The sequence below is a fragment of the Protobothrops mucrosquamatus genome, unplaced genomic scaffold (genome assembly GCF_001527695.2).
Source record: "Protobothrops mucrosquamatus isolate PMUCROS unplaced genomic scaffold, P.Mucros_1.0 scaffold67, whole genome shotgun sequence".
In the NCBI taxonomy this organism is placed as follows: domain Eukaryota; kingdom Metazoa; phylum Chordata; class Lepidosauria; order Squamata; family Viperidae; genus Protobothrops; species Protobothrops mucrosquamatus.
Genome location: NW_015386445.1, coordinates 18,670 through 41,003, shown reverse-complemented (window position 1 = coordinate 41,003; position 22,334 = coordinate 18,670). Strand labels below are relative to the sequence as shown.

Here is a 22,334-nt window from a genome sequence, read left to right as displayed (position 1 = left end):
CTTGTATGAGCTGGAACGTGCCAGGGAAAATGGAGAGGGGTGAGCAATTAAGCTTTGCACTGCCCAGAACACTTAAATGCATGATTCAGCCCCAGCATACGCAGGCAGACCTGTGGCCAGCAGGTTAAAAGACTGTCCCACGTGCCAACAAAAGAGCTTGTGCAGCTTCTTTTACTCCCCAATCGGGTCAAGAGTAGCATCCAGGTTCAGACCAGGAGGGCTATTCATAGTGCTGCTTCAGAAAAAGTAGCACTTCCTGTCAAATGAGAGAGAAAAGAGTCCCCACCACCCCATTCTTGCTCAGGGACAGAGTTTCCTGCTTCTCAAGCCTGACAATCTCTTCAGCTTGATTCTTGAGAGCGTGGAGGCCTCTCCCCTTGCGATCAATGCCGGACCTGCCTATGGGGGAAGAGGGTCACCTGCTAATCCTCACCCCAGCAATGGCCCTCCTCTTTCGGGGGCCCAAACCTTCGGGGTAACTTTCCGAGGTGTCTACTTGCTATGCAGCTTCGCACCTCCACCTGCCTCATCTGACAGGCGTAGCTTTGCGAGGGGAACCTATAAAACCACTGGACTTTGTTTCTTGTGGTCGATATTTTATTAATCCCAAAGACAACGGAGAAAATGGACGGCTTTGCCTTTTGGCAGAAACTGAGGAACAAACCAGCAAGGAAAGGAAAGGAAAGGAAAGGAAAAATGCACACAAACAGAACCTTGTGACAGACAGAGGAGACTGGTGGAGATGGTATCCTCTGAGACCACTTTGCTGACAGATTATGAGCTGAAGATGCTGGTTCGTTGGCCAACTAGATTTCCAAACCAGGGTCGGTTGTCAGCGGTGGGTAACGTCCCATCCTTTCAAGTCCCGCCTAACCTCGGAGCGCAAATATTTCCTCACCGAGACACACTGCCCCAATTATGCCAAGAACGGAATCTTTAAAAGGTTTGACTTTAAAAACCTCTCCCGGGCTGCAAGTTTTGTCCGTCTGGTTTGGAGTGTGTGAAGAAGGTAGTTCAACAGTACGAGGAAAAAGAGAAAAAAAAAAGAAGAAAAAAAAAGAAAGAGCTTTGTCTACAGGCAGGCAAACAACCGTGGCTAACGATGGGGTAACAAAGCTGCTGGACAAGATGGGAGACCCAGCCGACACACACGAGCTGCCGCTGCTGCTGCTGCTGCTGTTCTAATTGGCTTGTATTGTCTGAAGGAGAGCGAGGTGGGGAGGGAGACTATACAGAGAAGACTGTACAAATGGGGCAGGCCTTCCTCCTTCCCTCTGACGACCAAGGTTGCCTCTACCTGTCCTTCAGTTCTCGTGTCACTCGCTTAGTGATACGCCCGCACATCAGACCAATCAGGAACAGGACGCAGATGCCCGCGCTGATCACAGACAGGATGTAGTTCTTGGATGGAGATGTCACCACTTGCATGGCGAGGTCCGAAAAGCCTTCTGCGGGGGCCACCTGGCGGGAGGAAAAGGATCGGTCAGCCGCCAAGCCCAGGGAAAGGCAACCCAACCCAGCCAAGAGGTGAAATTGGGTTGCCAAGGCAGGAGTCAAACAATAGCCTCTTCCAACAAAGCTATGCCAGTAAAAGGCTAGTTTCACCTGGGCAAATTCTGTAGAGATCTCCTCTTAAGCATCAGTCTGGCTAGAAGGCGACGATGGATCTTAACAACCATGAAGTCCCCAGCCAGAGTTAGCACGTGCCCAAATAAATTTTGGATCCCCAGTTTGCTCTGGGAAATGATTAGTGCACCTTTCTTAAAACTTTCCAGACGTCTTAAGGAAAGGAACTGCGTTTTTAAGGTCAAAAATCCTGTTAATCTTTGATGCCTTTAAATCAGATGCACTTCTTTAAATGTATCCAAGCTAAAGTTCCACATAAGCTTTTATAGAACTTTCTTCACGGTTGAAGCTGGACAAAACATCCTACAGCTGCTTTTGGATCAACCCCTAACTTCATTATCTATCCCTCTCTGTCTCTCTCTCTCTCTCTTTAGATACTCTCAACCAACATGCATTTACAACATCCCAGGGTCATGTAATCATCATTTGCAACCTTTCTAGCCAGCTTCCCACAGGCAGTCAATGGGGCGGAGCTAGATTCGCTTTAACAAACACATGATTCACTTAAGAACCACAGGGATTTGCTCAACAAATGTGGCAAAAAAGATTGCAAAATCAGACACAACTCATTTGACAATCGCCTTGCTTGCCTGGTAATGGAAATTCTGATCTTAACAGTGATCGTAAGTCAAAGACGACTTGGATGGGGATGAGTCTCAACCTACCTGCAAGGACACCAAACCTTTCCCAGGATCTGTTTTACCCCCCCCCCTTCACTTCCAGACATGCAAATGACTCTTCTGTTCACATTTAAGAAAGAGGCAAGTGACACCCCACTGACCTTGGCAGCAAAGCTCCACATCTCAATGCGGTCATTAAGGCGTTTTTTGCACTCTGGCTGTAACCGGACCCGCTTGTCCTCCAGGGCCTCCATGAGGCAGGACATCTCTGCAGAATGAAGGAAACACGATCACAAAAGGCAGGCAGGCTCCCTTGAAGGGGTCAGGGAAGCCCCTGCCACACTGCAAACCACGAATAGGACAGAATCCCCAGGAAGGAGGCTCCCCTTAGTGCAGGGGTAGGCAACCTTGGCTCTTTTATGACTCCTGGACTTCAACTCCCAGAATTCCTGAGCCAGCCAGGAACAGCCTGGTGGGGAAGAGCCTTGTGGTCTTCAGCACTCCACAGACTGATCAGTTAATGCAAAACTTACGTCGGCCTCTTCCTGGAGTGATGGCAGCACAGTGGTGCTTGATGTCCAGCGCACAGGCTGTGTGAAGGACGGGATCCACAAAAATGTCAGCCTTACTTTCCTTCAACATGTTCAGCACCTCCTGCAGAGCAGAAAGTCACAAGGATCACGATCAGATAGGAACCCAAGTTTTTCTTGAGCCAATGGAAACGGAAGGGCTTGGGGTGTAAGTGTGAAGAGGAAGCGAAGCACAGAACAAGTATGTTCAGTGCTCATCCAGGGAGGTGAGTTCTGGATGTACCACTAGCTGGCAGTTAAAATTAATGTGAAATGAAACCCTTGCAAGGCTACTGTTGGGGTGGACAAGTGTGGCTGAATCTCAACAATGCCTTAAAGGGGGAAGAGGGGAGTAAATGAGCCATTCCAGGTAGAATAAAGGTTAGGGAGAGATGCAAATCAAAATAAAATTAACAGTTGGAACCCCTAAAGGACTAGGGGGCACATGATAGCAGTGTTCCAGTATTTGAGAGGCTGCCACAAAGAAGAGGGAGTCAGCTTATTTTCCAAAGCACCAGAAGGCAAGACAAGAAGCAACGTACGGAAACTAATCGAGGAGAGAAGCAACCTGGAACTAAGGAGAAACTTCCTAACAGTGAGGACAATTAACCAGTGGAACAGTTTGCCTCCAGAAGTTGTGGGTGCTTCATCACTGGAGGCTTTTAAGAGAAGACTGGACAGTCACTTGTTTGAAATGGCATAGGGTCTCCTGCTTGAGCAGGGGGTTGGACTAGAAGACCTCCAAGTTCCCTTCCAGCTCCATTCTGATTGACTGATTGATTGAAAGGTGCCATTTAAAGACCAGAATCCTGATTCCAGATGCCTCCCAAAGACAGACAAATGCTACTGACTCTGAGATGCATCCATTCCCTTTGAAGATGAGAGCCGGTGCTTTTATCTGCCTGTCCATTAAGGCTGCAGCAGGACCACTCACCTTTTTGCACATCTCTGCTTTAATTTTGAGCAAATTCACTTTCAGGCACTCTTCCACTTGCCCTGTCTGTTCCTGGGCTGCAGCCTCCTCTGCACACAGGGCAAAAATCTGTAAGGATAAAGCACGTTAGAATGTAGCCATCACAGGACAACCTAGCAAAATATTTATAAAAGAGAACAGAAACGTAGAACATCTAAACAGGTTTTCCAAGTATGGCAGCAAACAAAGGGGAAGCACTGCTGACCCATCGGCCATGACAAGTGGATTTGTGCTCAAAATAGTTTATTCTTGTGTTTTCAGAGCCATATATTTAAGGGTAGGAGCTTTAGCTGAGGAATGTGGCCGAAGATCAAATTTAGAAGCTAGTCATTTAAGACGATACCAGCTTGATAATAATAGGTTTAAAACCATCATGGAGTGGGAAGTGCTCAGGGCTGAAAAAGTCTTCGGCAGTGTGCTATGGCTATTACAGAGGCAAATGTGATTTTAGATTACATCAATACAAGCAGAGTTTCCAAATGTGGGAAGTCATCCTTTCCACATATTCTGCGTCAGTCCAACCTCAAGCACTGTGTCCAATTATGGGTGCCACATTTTTAGTAAGATTCAGAGAAGCTGGAACAGGTTCACACAGCCAAGCAACATGGAGCTGCAAGGGATTGGAAAAACAGCTTAGGGAGAAAGGCTGAGGGAATCTGCTTAGACCGAAGGTGGGAGAGGTTAGCGGAGAGCCCTTCTCAAAAACTGAGAAATGTGGCAAAAAAGGCTCTGCGTTGCTCCAGGAAAACAGGACACGGAATGGGAAGTTAAGTTCTTCTTCCTAACAGTTTTGCTGTCACTGCACATGCTCCAGACAGCTATAAATCTGAGCTGCTTTACAGGCTTAAATTTAAATTTATGTATTTTGGATTCTGGCACTGAACAGGAAGTCAGATTCAACTGCTGCACCGGCCTCTTTCAATTCAACGGCTCGGAGTGTTCGCAAGTTCAGATTTTCTCACAAGTATCAGAGAAACACCCCTGGGAATTCCTGCAGACCTGCTGTGCTACAGAGAGGGCTGCTCCGGGATTCACCCCAAGAACTCAAATGCTTGTTTTTGACCAAAAGCAGAGAAGCGGAAGGTATAAACTGAGCAGACAGCAGCAATGCCACCCCAAAATACTGACTGGCAGCTGCATTTTTCTCTGCAGTAGAATGGTATTAAATGGCAGGAATTCCAGCTTTTAGGTTTTGCTTTTTTCCAAAGTGCACAGGGCAGAGTTATTTTCACAGAGATTTTAAGCTGCAGAAAGACAAATTGGGGAACCAGACTCCATTAGCATCAGGAAAAAAGCCCCCCCCACACACACAAATAAAAGGAATTTAATGAACAAGCTGAGTTCCAGATGGATCAATAGCAGAAGACAGTTCTGGTATATGATACTGAACTGGTTTTCCACAATGTTTCATTCCATTCACAAATGTTCTTCCTGTGAATGATGGCAATCGTGATAAAGGGATTCACAGAGATTTACACCCCAGTTCATGGCTCCTATTATTTAAATGGTGTGGTTAAGAGTTATAAGAACTTGTCAACATATTTGGGGGGGAAGGAGGACTGAATCTGGAAGCTCCCACCTCTTCTGAGCAGTGCATTTGCAACTGGGGATCTAACCGGTAATCCAGAGCAGATTCCTCAATGATCACTCGAATCTGATCTTCGCAGTCTGAAGAAAGACGCTGTTCAGAAACAAAGACAAGAATCATCACAGCAAAGAAGAACCAAGCCTGACATCATTCTCGGCACCTGACTTGCCGTGCAGCTGAACGGAGATAAAAGCTGGTCATTTGTTGGTATCTAGCCTTACAGAATGAAAATCCTCTACAAGCTGTTTCAAGCTACATTGTAAAACAGTTGTAAAACAAAACACAATACGTATTTTGTTGAAAAGCAAACTATCTTGATGGCAGTTGATGGGATAGCTAGACCTGCCTTTTCACATCTGCTTTGTTTTTCTTGTTTCTGTAAAGCCACAACTGCCTGCAAAACCCTATCAAGGATGTAAAATTGACACAGACTTTTAAGACGTTTTAATGCCAGGAATTAGATGATCGGAACCCGCCGGCTTAGTGAGCGCATTAAAGCAGGTCTCCTCCTTGATCTCCTTTTCCTGGCATGTTTGTGCGACAGCCGAAGAGTCTGTTTAGTTCATAAGCTTGTAATGGGATCCCTCTTTGGGTTGAGGCAGCCTGCTCTTCCTTTCTCAATTTCTATAGAAGTGGGAAAGGAGCTCTAGTCTAGTGGACTGTCCTGCCTGTGTTCTGGCCAACAGGTGGGACATCATTACCTGGTCTGCATATTTCAGTTTCAGGCAGGATATGACCTGCCCTTCCAGCTCTGACTCCTCCTTGGCTTTACTCAGAATGCTCTGGCAGAATTTGGGAATGTCTGCTTTGCAGGCCTTCCTGAGCACTGGATTTAGGCGGTAATCTGCCAGGGAGAAAAGGGTTAAATCAGGCTTTAAGATTCACAGGGGAGGCATCTCTGCAGAGCTGAAGCTCAGAAGTCATCTGAATGCCCTCTAAGGGAGCAAATTGCAAAGGCTCACCTCCAAGGAAGGTCTGGAATACAGTTCCTAGACACTTAGCAACTTCATTTTTAAGTTGTGCAAATGTGCACAGATAATGACCACTCTAAAAGATAGCTGCACTGGACTGCAGACAATGCTTGCTGGAATCTCAAAAGGCAGAGGTAATGGTTAAACCAGACACTCTTTGTCTGGTTAAATGAGAATTCAAAATTACCACGATTCTATGTTGAGCAAGATAGCCTATAACCCAAGTCTTTTCCAAGTTCAATAGCTTTTTCCATTGTGGGTTTTTTAATGGAAAGTGGAAGATTTCCCATCCGGCACAAAAATGAAATAAAGGGTTTATTTTAAGCAAAGAACAAACATCTCCCACAATTCCAGCCAATCCCAATTGGTGATGCAAGTTGCTTTGGCTACTTAATGCAGAGTTCTCTCTCCCTCTCCCTCCTTTTCCCTCTCCTTCTTTTGTGGTTGCACGTTCAGTTTTTATCAAATTCATCTCTTTGTCTATGAAGCCAAAGTCCCTCCCAACCACGCTAGCTGGGATTCTTTCAACCAGCCCAAATCCAAATTTGGAACTTTCCATAAGCCAGGCAAATTCTTCTTCTCTGAACTAGAACGTTTTCCTCCGTGGTTCAGATATATTTAGTAACTTGCAACCGAGTGCTTCACTTGGAAGGCACCTGCCTAGGGCAGATTTGAGCAGACATAAAATGCACACACTACAGAAAAGCAAGCATGACACTCTGCCCAGAAAAGCTGTCGAGGTGGGGTGGTTTCAAATGCAGAGAGGCGGCCGGAAATCAGAGTCTCAGTGCTGCGTAATAAAAGCAAACAACAAGCACAAATAATACAACTCCAGAACAAGAAAGCAGAGGAGCCTGTATAAGGAAGGTGATCCAAGAAAAGTGTGGATCATTTTTGTGGGGTTTCAATTCACTCTGAAGCCCCAAAGGCAACTTGTCCTGCGTGGCCAACAAAATTTCACCACAAAGGAAGGCAGAGACCCTTCCATCCTGGTTACACGCAGCCACAGACCGTTACCTGTGTTCTGGGTGATCTGGCGCTTTGTGATCATCTGCTTGCATTTGGGATCCATCACCTCGCTGTTTTTGTTCTGTTTCAAGCACTGCAGCATGTTCTTGGCATCTGCTTCTGGGCAGAACCTCTGCCAAGAAAGACAAAGAAGCAACGACTCAGCAAGGAGACACAGAAACATCTCCCATGCTTGGACATCACCTCCAAGTAGGAAGCGGTGCAGGAAGGCAAAGCCAGGCAGGGTGGAGAACCTCCTGCCCGGACCAGCTCTGAGATCCATCCTTCCTCCCAGGCCCAGGCCCAGCACAGGGAGCTCTGGGCTGCCCTGAAATGCCTGCCCCGTTTGGGTTCCCCCCAATTATGTGGTGCATGGTCTGAGAACCATCCCTATTGAAGCAAAGCTCTCTAAGAGAGAATGAGCTTCTTAGGAAGAGACGCCCCACTGCCTGAGTGATCCCACCGAACACTACAAACCCTAAATGGGGTCTCAGGGCTCCCTATTTTGAGATTTCTACCAGGAACAGAAATGTAGGCGTGCGTTTTGGAAGACTGGTTCAGGAGCCCCATGCCTTTCCTTTGTGTTTGTGTGCCTTCAATTCAGTGCTGACTCCTGCCACTACATGCCCTACATGGACAGTCACTTGTCTGAGATGGTATAGGGCAGTGTTTCTCAACCTTGACAATTTTAAGGCATGTGGACTTCAACTCCCAGAATTCTACAGCCAGCAATGCTGGCTGTGGAATTCTGGGAGTTGAAGTCCACATGTCTTAAAATTGTCAAGGTTGAGAAACACTGGTATAGGGTCTCCTGCTTGAGTAGGGGGTTGGACTAGAAGACCTCCAAGGTCTCTTCCAGCTCTATTCTGATTGAAATCAGACTGGAATGCGTGTTCAGTGGTATGTCAAGTTGTCTACCTTTCCCTCAAATGCCCAGTCCAAGATGTTCCTGGGGCAAGAACTGGTCATCTTTACCTTGATCATCTGTTTGCAGACCCGCATGAGGGTGTAATCCAGCTCTGGATCCATCATCTCCGTCTCTTGGAGTTTGAAGACCTTTTGATGGCAGCGGCTGCTTAGCTGTTTCTTGTTTTCTTTCAAACACTCAATGATCTGCAGGGAGAGGAGGCGACTGAGAAACCATTGAGGAGCACAAACTACAGGAGGGCACCACTGATGAAACAGAACCGGGATTGGGTGAAAGACTACACTCTTTGGCCATTTTAAAAATATGCTAGTCTATCTCAGGTACAATCTGATAGCAATTGATGGAAGTTTTGTAAATCACATCTAAAACTTAAAAGGATGGCGCGAAGATTGGAGACTCTGTACTAGCCTTGCTTATTAAACGTTTATCATTTTACTGCTTAAAAGCTGCCTTATCGGTGAGACAGGCGGCATATAAATTTAATAGATAAATACACACATACCGTACATTTCATACTCTCAATTAGCAAGTCTCACAAGGACTGGCAAAGGCAAGCTCAAATCCTGCTCAGGCATCACTGCTTAGGTTGTGGCAATAAAATACATGAGAAGTGGAGACCAGGAACGTTAACACCTTGGAGAAAATGTGAACACAAACCCCTGTGAATGCATCTATATAAGCCTGTCACCTGGGCATTGCCGTAGGGAACATTCTGGCAGTAGCTCTTAATGTCAGTTTTGCACGCTTCGTGAAGATCTGGTTCCAGGCGGATATCTTCAGTCTGCAAGAGAAATTCAGATCCAAGAGGAATGTGAGACAGGAGCAGCCACTGAAGCCCAACAAACTGGCAGCTTTTTTTTTTTTCATTTAGACCAAACCGAAGTCACAAAACCCTCTGCACTCTTCAAGATCCCACGAAACCCTTCAGCCGATTCCCAGTCCTGCAGGAGGGTGGAAGGAAGGAGGACAGGCATTCAAAGCACAAGGTCTGCCCCCAGGCTGAGCCTTAAGACGCAGCGTAAAAGGGTGATTTAGGACTGAGCTCTCCTCAGTTGTCTTCCAGGAAGAGTCTGGGATGCGCCCAAGCCTGGCAAGGAAAATTTTGAGACTGGGCAACACACTGGCATCCTGGACACAGACCTCTAACGCAAGGAGACCGCCTTCTTGTGGCAAAATGCCAGCATGGAATACCAATGGCTGCAGAGGATAATTAGTGGGGAACACATGAGCAATGAGTGGCAGCCTGTGTTTTTAACCGGCGTCCCAGCACATTCCCCGAGAAGCCGGTGCCAGACAGACAGCAGCCAGGCCCGTTTACCATCTCCAACTCCTCCACCCGTAGCTGCTTGCGGCATTTCACAGAGACCCGGTGCTCCTTGGCATCCTGCAGGGTATCGTTGCGCACTGTGGTACTCAGGCAGATCACCACGTCCACCCTGAAGGAGAAAGAGGCACGATGTCTCCCACAGACCAGATGACAGACCAACTAGGTTGCCCCAAGCTATGGAGGAAGCCCACAGACGTACTTTTTCTTGATGTTGGGACACAACTTCAGTACATCTTCCTTGCAGGCCATTTTGAATTTGTAGGAGAACCTGAAATCCTTCATTTGTATCTGAGCAAAGGAAAGAGAGCAGAGAGTATCAGTCCTCAACTCCCCTGAATGTCTCCCTCCAGTCTAGCAAAGTTCTGGTGGAGTGAAGTAGAACTGCAAGTCCTATGCAGACCGTGAAAAGGGATCTAGTTGGCCAGCCTCCATTTAACAGCCATGGAAATATGGAATGACCATCTGGAAGGAGACGCTGGAACTGGTATGGAGAGAGAAATCACAGCAAGGAAGCCAGGAAGTCTTGAAGAAAGAGACCCACTTTCTATTAACTGGGGTGATCCTGTCAATTGGAAGAAGGGACCTGTCTAATTCCTAACCCTGGCAAAGCTCAAAATGTTATAGAATGTCATAGAATAACAGAGTTGAAAGGGACCTTGGAGGTCTTCTAGTCCAACCCCCTGCTCAAGCAGGAAACCCTATACCATTTCAGACAAATGACTGTCCAGTCTCTTCTTAAAAACTTCCAGTGTTGGAGCCTTCACCGCTTCTGGAGGCAGGTTGTTCCACTGGTTAATTGTTCTAACTGTCAGGAAGTTTCTCCTTAGTTCCAGGTTGCTTCTCTCCTTGATTAGTTTCCATCCATTGCTTCTTGTCTTTGCCCTCAGGTGGTTTGGAGAACAGCTTGACCCCTTCTTCTTTGGGGCAACCCCTCAGATATTGGAACAGTGCTATCAGGCCATTCCTAGTCCTTCTTTTCATTAAACTATCTTTTTGGCTTAGCCTTTGTTAGAACTCCTTCTTCAGAGAAAATCTGCCTGTCCTACAGAGTCTAACAGGGACAGGATGCTCCAGGTAACCCGTTCTGAAAGAGATTGGGGAGATGGGACCCAGGAATGGCCTTCACAGGGGCAGCTCCCTCTCTCTAGAACAGCTGGCTCTCCAGTCCAATGTACTCCTAGTTTGCTTAAAAAATGGAGAAGACTGTCGTCTTTTAAGACAGCAATTGGGCAGGAAGGTCTTCCAAGGGTTGGCAGTAGTTATAGCGTATTATTTTTTATTAGTATTCTACGGATGCTTTTAGACTTTTAGTCTCCTGGAGTTGTTAGAATGGGCGACATATAAATGGCTGGGAATAAATGAATAAATGAATAAAACGGCTGTACTCACTAGCTGGAAATGCGTAACTCCAACTGCACACTTCTCATTCATCTCCTTCTGATGCTTATTCTGAACGAGACACTCCATGAGGTCTCCGGAGTCAATTTGGTTGTCTGCCATTTCCTGAAGGGGAGATGGAACAATTAGAGGCATGTAATGACTGTCTGGCAGAACCTTGTTCCCTTCTTGGCAGCTTCCACTGTCAAATTAAGGAAGACATAAATCATAACTTGGAAGAGTCTCAAGGGGTCTGCTTGAACTCAACTATCACCTGAGAAGGTGAGGGAGAAACAGCCAGTCTTGGCTCCAGGACTATCCAGTGGCCCCCAGTCCTATTTCCTCAACTCAGCACAGCAACCACTAATTCCATTTCCACTTGGCACTCTCAACCACCTGCTGCCAAGGGAATTTAAAGTTGCAACCCAGTGCACATTCTGAGCAGGGCAAAGTGGGAAAAGCTATAGCACAAGCAAGATTAAATATTTTATGTCCCCCACAAAGCCAAATTCTCTCATTAAATGCTATTCAAACCCCACAGGGACAGGGGCACAAAAATTAAAATTCTGTTCCTCCACAAGCCAGAAATTCTATGCAAAGTAAAATTTGAAATCCTTTCTGGCATATTTCTTCTATTCCAAAATGCTGGTTTCGCTTCGCTCCATTATGCAGAGTTCTAAAGCAGAACTGCAAGGCTATTGTCTCCAGCTTCCAAGAAGGAACACTTAACAGGAAGGGCATCAGGAGGATATCTTGATGGGAAAGGACTTTGCGTTAATTGTCAATGTGTCCAAAACGATGAGGGAAAAGAATCACTTACATGGCAGAAGGTCTGGATGATGGGTTCACATGCTCGCATCAGCAAGGCTTCTATCTGGATATCCTGTCAGAGGAATCCAGAAATCAGTCAGTTCACTCTAGGTCATGCCCAATTTTTAACACAAACGATGCTCTTAGATAGTTAATACTCTGGTTCCAATACTGACAATTAAAATGACAATTAAACAGTTACCAGCCCATAAATACCGCAGGGGGTGCCAGAGACGACAGCAGTGCTATCCTATAGTTCATTTGTCCTCCTAAGAATTTAAAGCCATCTTATTTCCCATTCCCATAACATCTCCTTGTTTTCCTGCACAACTAGGTAAGGAAGGGATGTTCCCCTCATCCACGAGGTTTACCTTTTGATTCTCTTTTTTACAGAAAACTGCTTTCTCCATCAGGCCCTCTTATAGCATCCCCCTTTGTTTAATCTAACAATTCTTCATTCTATCTTATGAGGGGATATCTGGACATTTGTGCCAATCCCACAACTTTTCCTTAAGCATCTCAGCAAGCATTGCAGCATGTGCAAATATTACATTTCCACTGGCTGCAAATAAATGCCCCTTTTTCCAGGTCAGCTCATACAGATCACAAGCCTTGCACGTCACAGTCTGTCCGGTCCTTTCATTGTCACTTAAGTTGTTTAAGGCACCACCAATAAAAAGGCTTTTATTTCTTCTTGTTTCTTCTCACACGCTCAGATTAGGCCCAAGTATGTATGTCAAGCTTGAGAAAGAAAAATGGAGACTCCTCCACTTAATTCTGCTGCCAAGCTGCTGTTAAGTCTCTCTGCTGACTCAATTGACGAAAACTCCCTGGAAACTGGCTACTTGATATTTTTGCTATGTTTCTGCAGCGGCCTTCTCAGCAAGAAGGAATCACTCAACAAACATCTGTTTAATGTACAGATACAACAATTATAATAAACAAGGTAGGAAAAACGGGCAGAGCAGGACTTCTGGAATTCTATTTTTTTCTCCACAGCCAGAAACTAGATTCATTCCACTTTGGGATTCAAATTTACTTTTCCCCCCGACTTCTTCCACCATGCCAAGTTTGGTTCCCATTCCTTTCTGGGGGTTCTTTTTAGAGGTATGGCACAGATGGACAGATTCTGGACCAAGTCTCTTCACATAATTTCTTATTTTGGATTGGAAAGAATCAAAGGCAAAATCCACCCTTTGCTTATTGGTTAATAGATTTGTCTGCCTATCTGCCACAATTTCCAGGGACAGCAGCCTTTGGTTATTTCGCAATGCCCACCCATTCTGGACACTGGAAGATAAAGCACAGCTTGCAGTCCACTGACCACGACTCAGGGTAAAAGCGCCACAGAAGAGTGGAGCTTCTCCTTTTGAAGAAAGCCACCTCACCTCAGATTCCAGCTCTGTAAGGTTTCCGACCACCTCTCTGCAGTCAGTTACCAGATCATCCAGATGGTCTTGTAGACATTCAAGTTCCTGCACATAAGGGGGAAAAAAACACACACACACATAATATCTTAGGCCAATTTGATTATTCTTTTGAGAATCCCCCAAATGCACAATAAAATAAGTCACAATTCTTGCTCCTGGTTGGATTGAAGTAAGAAAGGTTCACAGCCTTCTAAAATACCATTGGTTTCTCAAGTGGTCATTCCTTTAGCTAAAAATATTTGGCTTAAGACACAAGTAAGATTTTACACTTAGGCAAGGAAAACCAAATGCACAGGTACAGAACAGATGGTACCTGGCTTAATAGCAGTAATTGTGAGAGGGATCTTGGAGTCCTAATGGACAATCACTTAAATATGAGCCAGCAGTATGGTGAAGCCACCAGAACAGCCAACACAGTTCTAGGCTGCATTAACAGAGGGACAGACTCAAGGACAAATGAAGTGCTTTCTAGTGCCTTGGTATAACCACACTTGGAATACTGAATCCAGTTCTGGTCGCCATGATATAAAAAAGATGTTGAGACTCTAGAAAGAGTGCAGAGAGGAGCAACAAAGATGATTAGGAGGCTGGAGGCTAAAACATATGAAGAACAACGGCAGGGATTGAGTATGTCTAATCGAATGAAAAGGAATAGTGGTGATATGATAGCAGTCTTCCAATATCTGAGCAGCTGCCACAAAGAAGAGGGGGGGGGGGTGTCAACCTATCCTCTAAAGCATCTCAAGTCAAGACAAGAAGCCACGGATGGAAACTAATCAAGGAGGGAACCAACCTAGAACTCAGGAGAAATTTCCTGATAACTAGAACAATTGATCAGTGGAATGGCTTGCCTCCAGAAACTGTGGGTGCCCCAACACTGGAGATTTAAGAAGAGACTGGACACAGCCATTTGTCTCCTGCCTGTGCAGGGGGTTGGACTAGAAGACCTCCAAGGTCCCTCCCAACTCAGTTATTCTATTAATGCACAATGCTAAAACCAAAATGACTTCCAATTCTTGCATAACCTATGGAATGTGCTTGGCTTCTTAATTTTAATATGCACGTATTTTCCAACTAGATTACAATATTTCTGGTTCTGAATCCTTTACGTTTCCTATTTCTCCAGCTGAATAAGCAATTGGCATTGTTGGGATAAACAGCTTTTGGGCAGCCAATCTTCCCTCAAGTATACAAATTGCCTTTTAACTGTCAACCTGTAAGAGCAAGTGCCAAAACCAATCTCCCCTTCATCAAACTCCTTGGAAGAAAGGCAAGAGAAGGTCACATGAGAAAGCTATTGTAGGTATTGAAAATATCTTGACTTTTAAATAATGTGTCAACATACTTTTCTTCAGGTTTGAAATATGAGCAGTTCTAGCCCCCAAATATAACAATTCCAGTCTAGTCTAGTGTAGTCTAATTCTGAAAAGAATGAATGCCAGAGTTACCTGTCCAGTTTCGGTTTTCTCACTGCACCACTTCCCCAAATCTATCATGCACTTGTCCTGGAGGGCTGGATCTAGTTTCACATCCAACGCACGCTGATGCAGAATTCGCTGTACTTCCGCTCTGCATTCTCGGGATAGCTACCAAAGACAAATATGGACATTTGGGATGAACAAACCCACCCACTCAAAAACATTGTTTTTTTTCCTTCCAGATGCAGACACCAATTCTCCTGCTGTTCCTGGCCAAACCCAGTGTCAGGCTAAAACATTGTCTCCTTTGGGTCTTACTTTCTTTGCAGTTCCCTTCTAATTCTTACTTTCACTGATATTTGAATGGCTAAGAAGTATTTAATCAGAAAGTACTTCAATAAATTACAAGGAGGCAGCAACTGAACCAATCAAGTCAAGTTACAATTCTTGTTGTAGGCAACTAAAAATACATCCAATCTCCAATTTGTGTTTGTTTCAAAGTACTCACCACTCCAGATTTTCTACCCTACATTGGGAGATTGCTTACACCAGAGTTCTCACAAGTATTACATGGCTAGATAAATTATCTAATTACAGAAAACAAAAGTCATATACCAGCAGAAGATCCAACTACTGGAGAATACAGATGCAAGGTTTTTACATGAGACTCCATACGTGAACATCCTAATATGTACATGGAGGTTCACAGCCAAGAAGGCTGGAGTGTAAAGGTCCAAGCAACTTGTCCAGAAAAACACTGCGTTGTCTTCCTAGGCGTTCTCAGACCTTCTGCTCAGCTTCTCTGTTCCCTCAGGAATATTCAAAGACTACTTCAGGAACTAAACCCACGGCATGCTCCCAAACCCTATTTATTCTCTGAGAAGCACTAAGACGTGTTAAGATGATGAGGGGATAATGCCTACCCTTCTTCCCTGCTCTTCTGTGCGATAAGCATGTCTGTACAGGCAGGAGAAGATTGCTCCAGGAGGAATCGTGTCACTTGTTTCATTCCAACCGTGTGTGTGACACAGTCGAGATGCATCTCCTTGGCACTTACGGTAGAGGACAGAGTCCAACCTAGGGGAGCAAAAAGAGCTACTGGGTGACCCCATCGCGGCAATGGACCAGGGAGGAGGTTCCATTATGGCAGGCAAGGCCTCTCGAAGCCCCAACCCTGCACTCACTTCCAATCCCGTGAAATAAAGTACTGAAGCTCTAAGAGCCGGTGTTCACAGTCCTCCACCATCTTCTCTGTGTACAGGTGCTCCATGAGGCAAGAAAGAATCCTGCAGGAGAAGCAGGGAGGGTTAAGACTGCAAGTACAGGATCTCTGAAGCTCTCGTGCTACAACAGCCAGCCTCTCACAGGAAGGCAGGCAAGCAGGCAAACCAAACTGCCCACAAAGTGCTGCCTGTTGCGACCACACAGCCTTCTCCGGGTAGAGAAGAGGCCTATCTCCGGTCCACCCTTTCCCCATGTTGCTTATCTGTAAGACCAACTTGCAGCAGCATTAGTCAGTCAGAATCCCTGGATCTATCTACTCTTGGCAACAGACTGCACCTAAAAGCTAGGATTTCCCAGCGTTTCTTTTAGCAAGAAAGGCAGAAAGGGAATACAGGTGGTCCTCGATTTACAACAGTTCATTTGGTGACCACTCAAAGTTACAACGGCATTGAAAAAAGTGACTTATGACTGTTTTTCACACTTACGACCCTTGCAGCACCCCTATGGTCACATGATCAAAATTCAAATGCTTGGCGACTGGTGCACATTTATATTGCAGTGTCCTGGGGTTGTGTGACCAGCTTTTGCAACCTTCTGACAAGCAAAGTCAACGGGGAATCCGGATTCATTTAACAACCATGTTACTAACTTAACAAACGCAATGATTCCCTTAACAACCAGGGCGAGAAAGATCCTAAAATGGGGCAAACTCACTGAACAAATGTTTCACTTAGCAACATAAATTTTGGGTTCCATTGTGGTTGTAACTCGAGGACTACCTGTAGAATAAAACTGTATAAATCTCAGCAGCTTTAGAGCCCAATTTATCCCTCAGCTTGTTAAGACAGAGGCTTTTTTCAAATTTCACCAATAGCTGCTCTGAATCAGCGGGAGATTTTTCCCCCCTGACAACTAAGGGATGTAGAAATGGCTAGGAAGATGCATGGCTCTTAACGTATCATCACAACACCAAACTCTTCTATTCTTACTTAGTCCAAATCCCCCCTCTTCAGGAGACACCTTGAATCTTCCTTCTATCCCAAAGAAACACGTAACAACTGCAGGCGAAAAAGGCAGGGCTTGATCACCTACATGGGATCTCCGGAACGGATGTGCTTGCAGGCCGTTTGTATCACTGACTCGCAGGCTTCATTCAAAGCTCGATCGATGCGATAATCAGCCACAGGGTCCACCTCCTGGATCAGAGTCTGAAGCTGAAGGAAGAAGAAAAACAGAACTTAATACTCAGAGTCCTTGTCAGGACAAGCAGCTATCCAGTTAAATTCAGGGCTCGGCTCTTGTTTTTGAAGCACGGATGTCACCCACTCCTTGCAACTACAATGTGGCTAACAGCCCACCAAAGAGAGGTGGTTTGGGGCAAAGGGTCTTTCAAGCCTAACCCAATCAAAGAGCAAATGGCTGAACTTTCCCCATAATGGATAAATGGTTGCAAAAGCTGATGGAGTTAGCGGAGATGACTAAATGGACTGCTTGGATAAAAGAAAAAAACACACACATACTTTTGTTTCTACTTGGAAACCGTTTCTGGACTTTGTGCTTGAGGTGGAAAAAACATGAAACTTTGTTTTTGGATTTTACCGATTAGATAGATCTGTTGTTATAGAAATGGCTAGTTTATACTATTATGTAAAAGTAAAAAGTTGAGGTTTGATGTTACTTCTTATTTTAACACACTTGAGGTTAAAATGCCAGCTCGGCTTCAGTGAAAGCTGTTCCCTGTGTTGTCACCGTGGCAGCTGGAAAGGAATTAGGGGAATTCAACGGACTTGGGTCCTTTAAGGCATGTCTGCCACTTGTGCAAACGGACTGCCACACGTGCGCTCGCCCACTGCTTGTGCAGAACCATCCCCTCTCCCCCCCCCCCGGTCTGCAAAGTCGGAAAGCTTAGAGAGACGGCTGCTTTAAGGGGCAGGGTTCCTGCCAAAGAGCCCACTGCTTTGTGCGCAGAGCCCAGACATGACATACCCAAGATGGTGACATTCAGCAAGCACCAAATGGGCACGCGCAGGTGAGGAAACGGTAGGTGAAGACTGCCCCTCCCCTCCCCCCCCTGGCCAAACAAGGCTTACTGAGTGCTGGCAGCTGTCTCCCAGGTTGCCCTTCTCTCCCCGAACCACTTTCATCAGGCAGTGCAGGGTGCGGCCCTTTCGATGCAGCCCCGAGCAATGGTGCTCGATCTCCGTGCGGCAACCCAGGATGATTTCTGGGCTCAGGGAGAAGTCCTCCATCAGCATCCGCCTGTAGTCCAGCATTTCTCCCTGGCACTCGCTGCTTACCTGCCGACCTGTGGCAAATCAGAGGAGATTCAGGTAAGATTCAGGAATAGAGTCCCAGCGATACACAAGCCCTCCTCGCCTGCCTTGGGAGTGTCGGACTGGCACGTTGGAAGAACTGCTCCGGCTACAACTCGTGTGCAACTTGTTGCAATAATGAAGGATTTTCCACTTGGACATTTTACATTTATTTCAGCATCAGAAAGCTGATAAAAAAGGAGGACTCCGCTGAGCGGAAGGGATGGAGCTGAGGAAGGCACCAACCCAGCTATCGGCAGTTTTAGTGTTTTCAGGTTTAAGCCTTTTCCTAACAGAGTATTGCTTTAAATTGCTCAAAATCTGAACACATTTTGTTTGGAGTCTGCTACCTCTTTTACTGAACGCACTAAGCCGACTGTCTTTGTTGGGAAAAGAGCATGGAATTTTAGATCTACTCACTGGACAGACTTCCTGCAACTGGCAGTTACTCAATCCTGCATTTTAGCATAGACGCACTTTGGCCAATTCCTCTTTACAGAAATTCTTTGACTCGGTAATATCTGGAGCTCGTCTTCCATGGCTGCTCATGTCAGATGACACTACGACATCTCAGGTGGGTTAAAAGTCAAGGGCTTTAATTTGCCATTCCAAAATGCAAAATTTTCTTTTGGCCCAGCAGACTATCATGAATTCATTTGTGCGCTCAGAATTGTGGTCACGCTGCATCACTTACGTCTGTTTAAGCTTCATCTCACAGAAATACACCCTGACGTTCTCCTGTAGAATTTGCTGGTATTATCCAGAATCCATTGCTCACTCAGCCATTGAGAGCTGCACAGCAGCCCCAAGCCATGATACTCCCGCTATCATGCTTCGCAGTTGAATGAGGCTCTTTTATTGAAATGCAATGTTTCATTGTCCCCATACACAGTGTTTCTCATTAACGCTCCAAAGTCCCGCTTTGTCAGTCTCAGCTACTGACAAAACATTGTTCCAACAGCCTGTGGGTCATTCAGAGGGTCTTTGGCAAACCTGAGACAGACAGTAATGCGCTTTCTGAAAAGTAATGATTTTCTTCTTAACATCTTCCTATACAGACTGTTCTTCTTCGGTGCTGTCCTGATGGTATCCTCATGAAGACTGAGATCAGGTAACACAAGGGCCAGCAGATCCTTTATCGTTACCTCGGGGTTCTTTGGGCCCCTTGATCTTTGGATGGTCAGTTCTCAGAAGAGTAACAAGGTGCTGCTCCATTCGTACACCATCTGCCTGACCGGAATCCAACATCTCTGGAAATTGCTTTGTAGCCCTTTCCAGCCTCGTGAACATCATCAATCCGTGTTCCAAGAACCACAGAGCTCTCTTTTAACTGTGACGTGATTTATTGCCACTATTTTCTCCTATGAAGAGAAGCTCCAAGAGGGCAAACAAATTAGGTCTTTTTTTTTTGAAGATATGGAGCTGCTCAAACATGCCCTGAAACTCACAATCGTCTTCTGATGGATGACTCTGCATGCACTTCCCAACAAAGACAGTGGATATTGGCTCAAAGTGTTCAATAAAGCTACCTGTTTAGTCGGTTTCTCTTGATCTATTAATAGTCTTTAGATTAAGCTCTGATTATTTTGAAGGTCACAGTTCTGCAGGATCACGGATGGAGCTAAAGCAGGGTGTTAAGCTTTGTGTGGACTATAAGTCCCACAATTCTGGGAGTTGAAGTCCACACATCTAGATGTTGCCAAGTTTGAAAATGCTGTTCTAAAAAAGGATTGCCAACTTTGGTGTCACCACTATACATACTAATTCAGGGGTAATCAGGTTGGTTCCAAATTCAATTCAAAATATAAAATTGGCTTTAATACTCTAATAGCCTAGAGCTCAACCTTCCTACAAAGGCTGATAAAAAATGTTTTGTTGATCAATGTCAACGGCTGACCCGTCAGGAGCAAGGAACCAGAACGACACTGACAGTGGATCAGAATAATATGGTGGGTTTTTTTACTCACCTGCTTACAAGAATATTTCCAAACTAAATGCACTTTCTAGAGAACAGTCAGATAACCACTCCAGGGTTTGGAGGGAGGGGGGGTCAGTTTTCTGTGGCTTCTTCTCCTTCAGAGATTCCAAAGACTGACATGATTTTCATGCAAAAAAATACTGAAGTTTTCTTTACATTTCAGGTGCTACACTTGTTTTAAATATATATATATATATTATTATTATTTAATGTGTGTGTTTTTCCCCTGTGCTATATCTAAGGATTTTGCATGCATCCCATTGACAAGTGCTGCAGCCACAGATTTCTGTTCTGTTCTGTCCTGTTCACAAACTACTGTTTGACAGAACAGCAAAGAGGGGGGACCCTACCTCTGTGCACAGCCGATTCGAGACACATGAGCAGGTAAGAGAGACGGGCTTCCCGAGTACGAGGAAGATTCTCAACATTGCAACGGTACTTCTTCAGATCACTCTTGCAGGATTTGGCCAAGGAGTAGCTGACTTTGTAATCCTGGGCAATCAACTTCTGCCGAGTTGTCAATGCATCCCGACACTGAAGAGGGCGAGGAAGAATTCAGGTAAATTTACCACTCATCTTTGATTTGTGTTGATTTATAACATAATTAAAACATAATTAAAATTCAGCACTGTCTCTTGGAGGACACTTACCTTTTCACTCATAGCATCTTCAAACTTGTGGTTAAATAGACACTTGTATATCCGGCCTTCGCCTGCTTGAGTCTGTGAAATAAAACAACAATTCATTTAGTAGGCCATTTTGGCCAGGTTATATGTTAGCCGCCCTGAGTCCGGTGAGGAGAAGGGCGGGGTACAAATTAAATAATTATTATTATTATTATTATTATTATTATTATTATTATTATTATTATTATTATTATTATTATTATTATTATTATTATTTATATTATAGTCACCTTCAAAGATCTGGTACGTATGGTTTTTCACCATATACTGTTCCAACAAACTCACAAAGACAGACGGAAACACAATGATTGTCAAAGCCAAGTCCAGTGGAGCTTATAGCTTCACCTACACTCCATTTTACTAATGTATTTTTATTCACTGCACTTCCCCAGCTGCTTTTTAATCACAATCCTGTACTTTCTAGTTGACAAGTCTGCTGTTAGTTACAAGGTAGCATCCTCAGTTACATGAAATCACATTGAACCAAGTTTGTTATTTTGTAGTATTTTAGTTCCTCTTCCTCATCACTGGCCACCTGCATGCTTTCTCCACCTGGAAGCCTCAGAGCTGTCCTGCTGCAGCTGGGCTTCAGCCAAATCCCTCTCAGACAGCCGCTTGGAGCCACTGACCAACTCCCCTCCTGACATGCCAGGAACTGGTTCATCCTCCCCTGAGCTGGTATCTGAAGAGGTATCTGGGGAAGCGTGGGGGGAGGGGGAGGGTTTGGGAGTCATCACAGCCCGCCAGATTTGCTGAAGAGGGACATTTTGGCTAAAGAGGAGGAGAAAGCTGAGCAGAAACTTACCGTTTCACAAAAGTGTTCCCGATCGTCTCGGCAGGCAAAATAGAGATGCCGATCCAGATGGAAGTCATCTGAGGACAGCTCCGCCACTCGGAGAATTGCCTTCATGCAGGGCTCTGAGACTTTGATGCGATGCTCACTGTCCTCTGCCAATTTTACCAGCCCTTTCTCCAGGCAGGCCACCACTTCCCCTTGAGAATGGGCATCCTGCAGGGAGGGAAGAAAGTCATTCAACCGCAAAAAATATTTGGTTTAGATTACAGGTACTCCTTGGGTTATGATCATTCATTTAACCACCATTCATTTATATGATTCATTTAATGACGACAGTGATTTGCTTAACAACTATGGTGATAAAATCATAAACTTGAGGACAACTCACTTAATCACCATATCATTAGCAATGGAAATGCTTGTTCCTACTGTGGTCAAAAGTTGAGAACTACCTTTTTTCAAATATAAATTTTTATTATTTTCATCATAAAAAAAAAAAAGCACATCACAAATACATCACAGTGTAAAAACCCTACCCCCCACCCCCCACCCCCGGACTTCCCAAACCTAATCCCAGGATACTATTCAACTAAAAGTAAACTAGTATTAATATCCCTAACTCCACAAAATATTATTCTACATAAGTAGGTGAAATATATAAAAAAAAAATTATCTAAAAACCTAAATTATATT

General features: G+C 45.0%; 1 protein-coding gene across 1 annotated transcript in view; it reads right to left on the bottom strand.

Moving 5' to 3' along the window:
* Window positions 1-1,293: 1,293 nt before the first annotated feature.
* GLG1 (golgi glycoprotein 1) overlaps window positions 1,294-22,334 on the bottom strand; it is a gene marked incomplete at its 5' end in the record, with an annotated part of 27,751 nt that continues 6,710 nt past the window's right edge. The window contains 22 exons of the mRNA XM_015812072.1: window positions 1,294-1,461; window positions 2,408-2,514; window positions 2,780-2,900; window positions 3,750-3,857; window positions 5,368-5,469; window positions 6,078-6,220; window positions 7,365-7,488; window positions 8,331-8,468; window positions 8,972-9,064; window positions 9,602-9,719; window positions 9,810-9,898; window positions 11,000-11,113; window positions 11,808-11,870; window positions 13,186-13,272; window positions 14,676-14,813; window positions 15,569-15,722; window positions 15,830-15,931; window positions 16,962-17,083; window positions 17,960-18,174; window positions 20,510-20,693; window positions 20,810-20,881; window positions 21,651-21,854. Coding sequence (XP_015667558.1) covers window positions 1,294-1,461; window positions 2,408-2,514; window positions 2,780-2,900; window positions 3,750-3,857; window positions 5,368-5,469; window positions 6,078-6,220; window positions 7,365-7,488; window positions 8,331-8,468; window positions 8,972-9,064; window positions 9,602-9,719; window positions 9,810-9,898; window positions 11,000-11,113; window positions 11,808-11,870; window positions 13,186-13,272; window positions 14,676-14,813; window positions 15,569-15,722; window positions 15,830-15,931; window positions 16,962-17,083; window positions 17,960-18,174; window positions 20,510-20,693; window positions 20,810-20,881; window positions 21,651-21,854 — 2,766 coding nt within the window. The remainder of the gene's footprint in view (window positions 1,462-2,407; window positions 2,515-2,779; window positions 2,901-3,749; window positions 3,858-5,367; window positions 5,470-6,077; window positions 6,221-7,364; window positions 7,489-8,330; window positions 8,469-8,971; window positions 9,065-9,601; window positions 9,720-9,809; window positions 9,899-10,999; window positions 11,114-11,807; window positions 11,871-13,185; window positions 13,273-14,675; window positions 14,814-15,568; window positions 15,723-15,829; window positions 15,932-16,961; window positions 17,084-17,959; window positions 18,175-20,509; window positions 20,694-20,809; window positions 20,882-21,650; window positions 21,855-22,334) is intronic.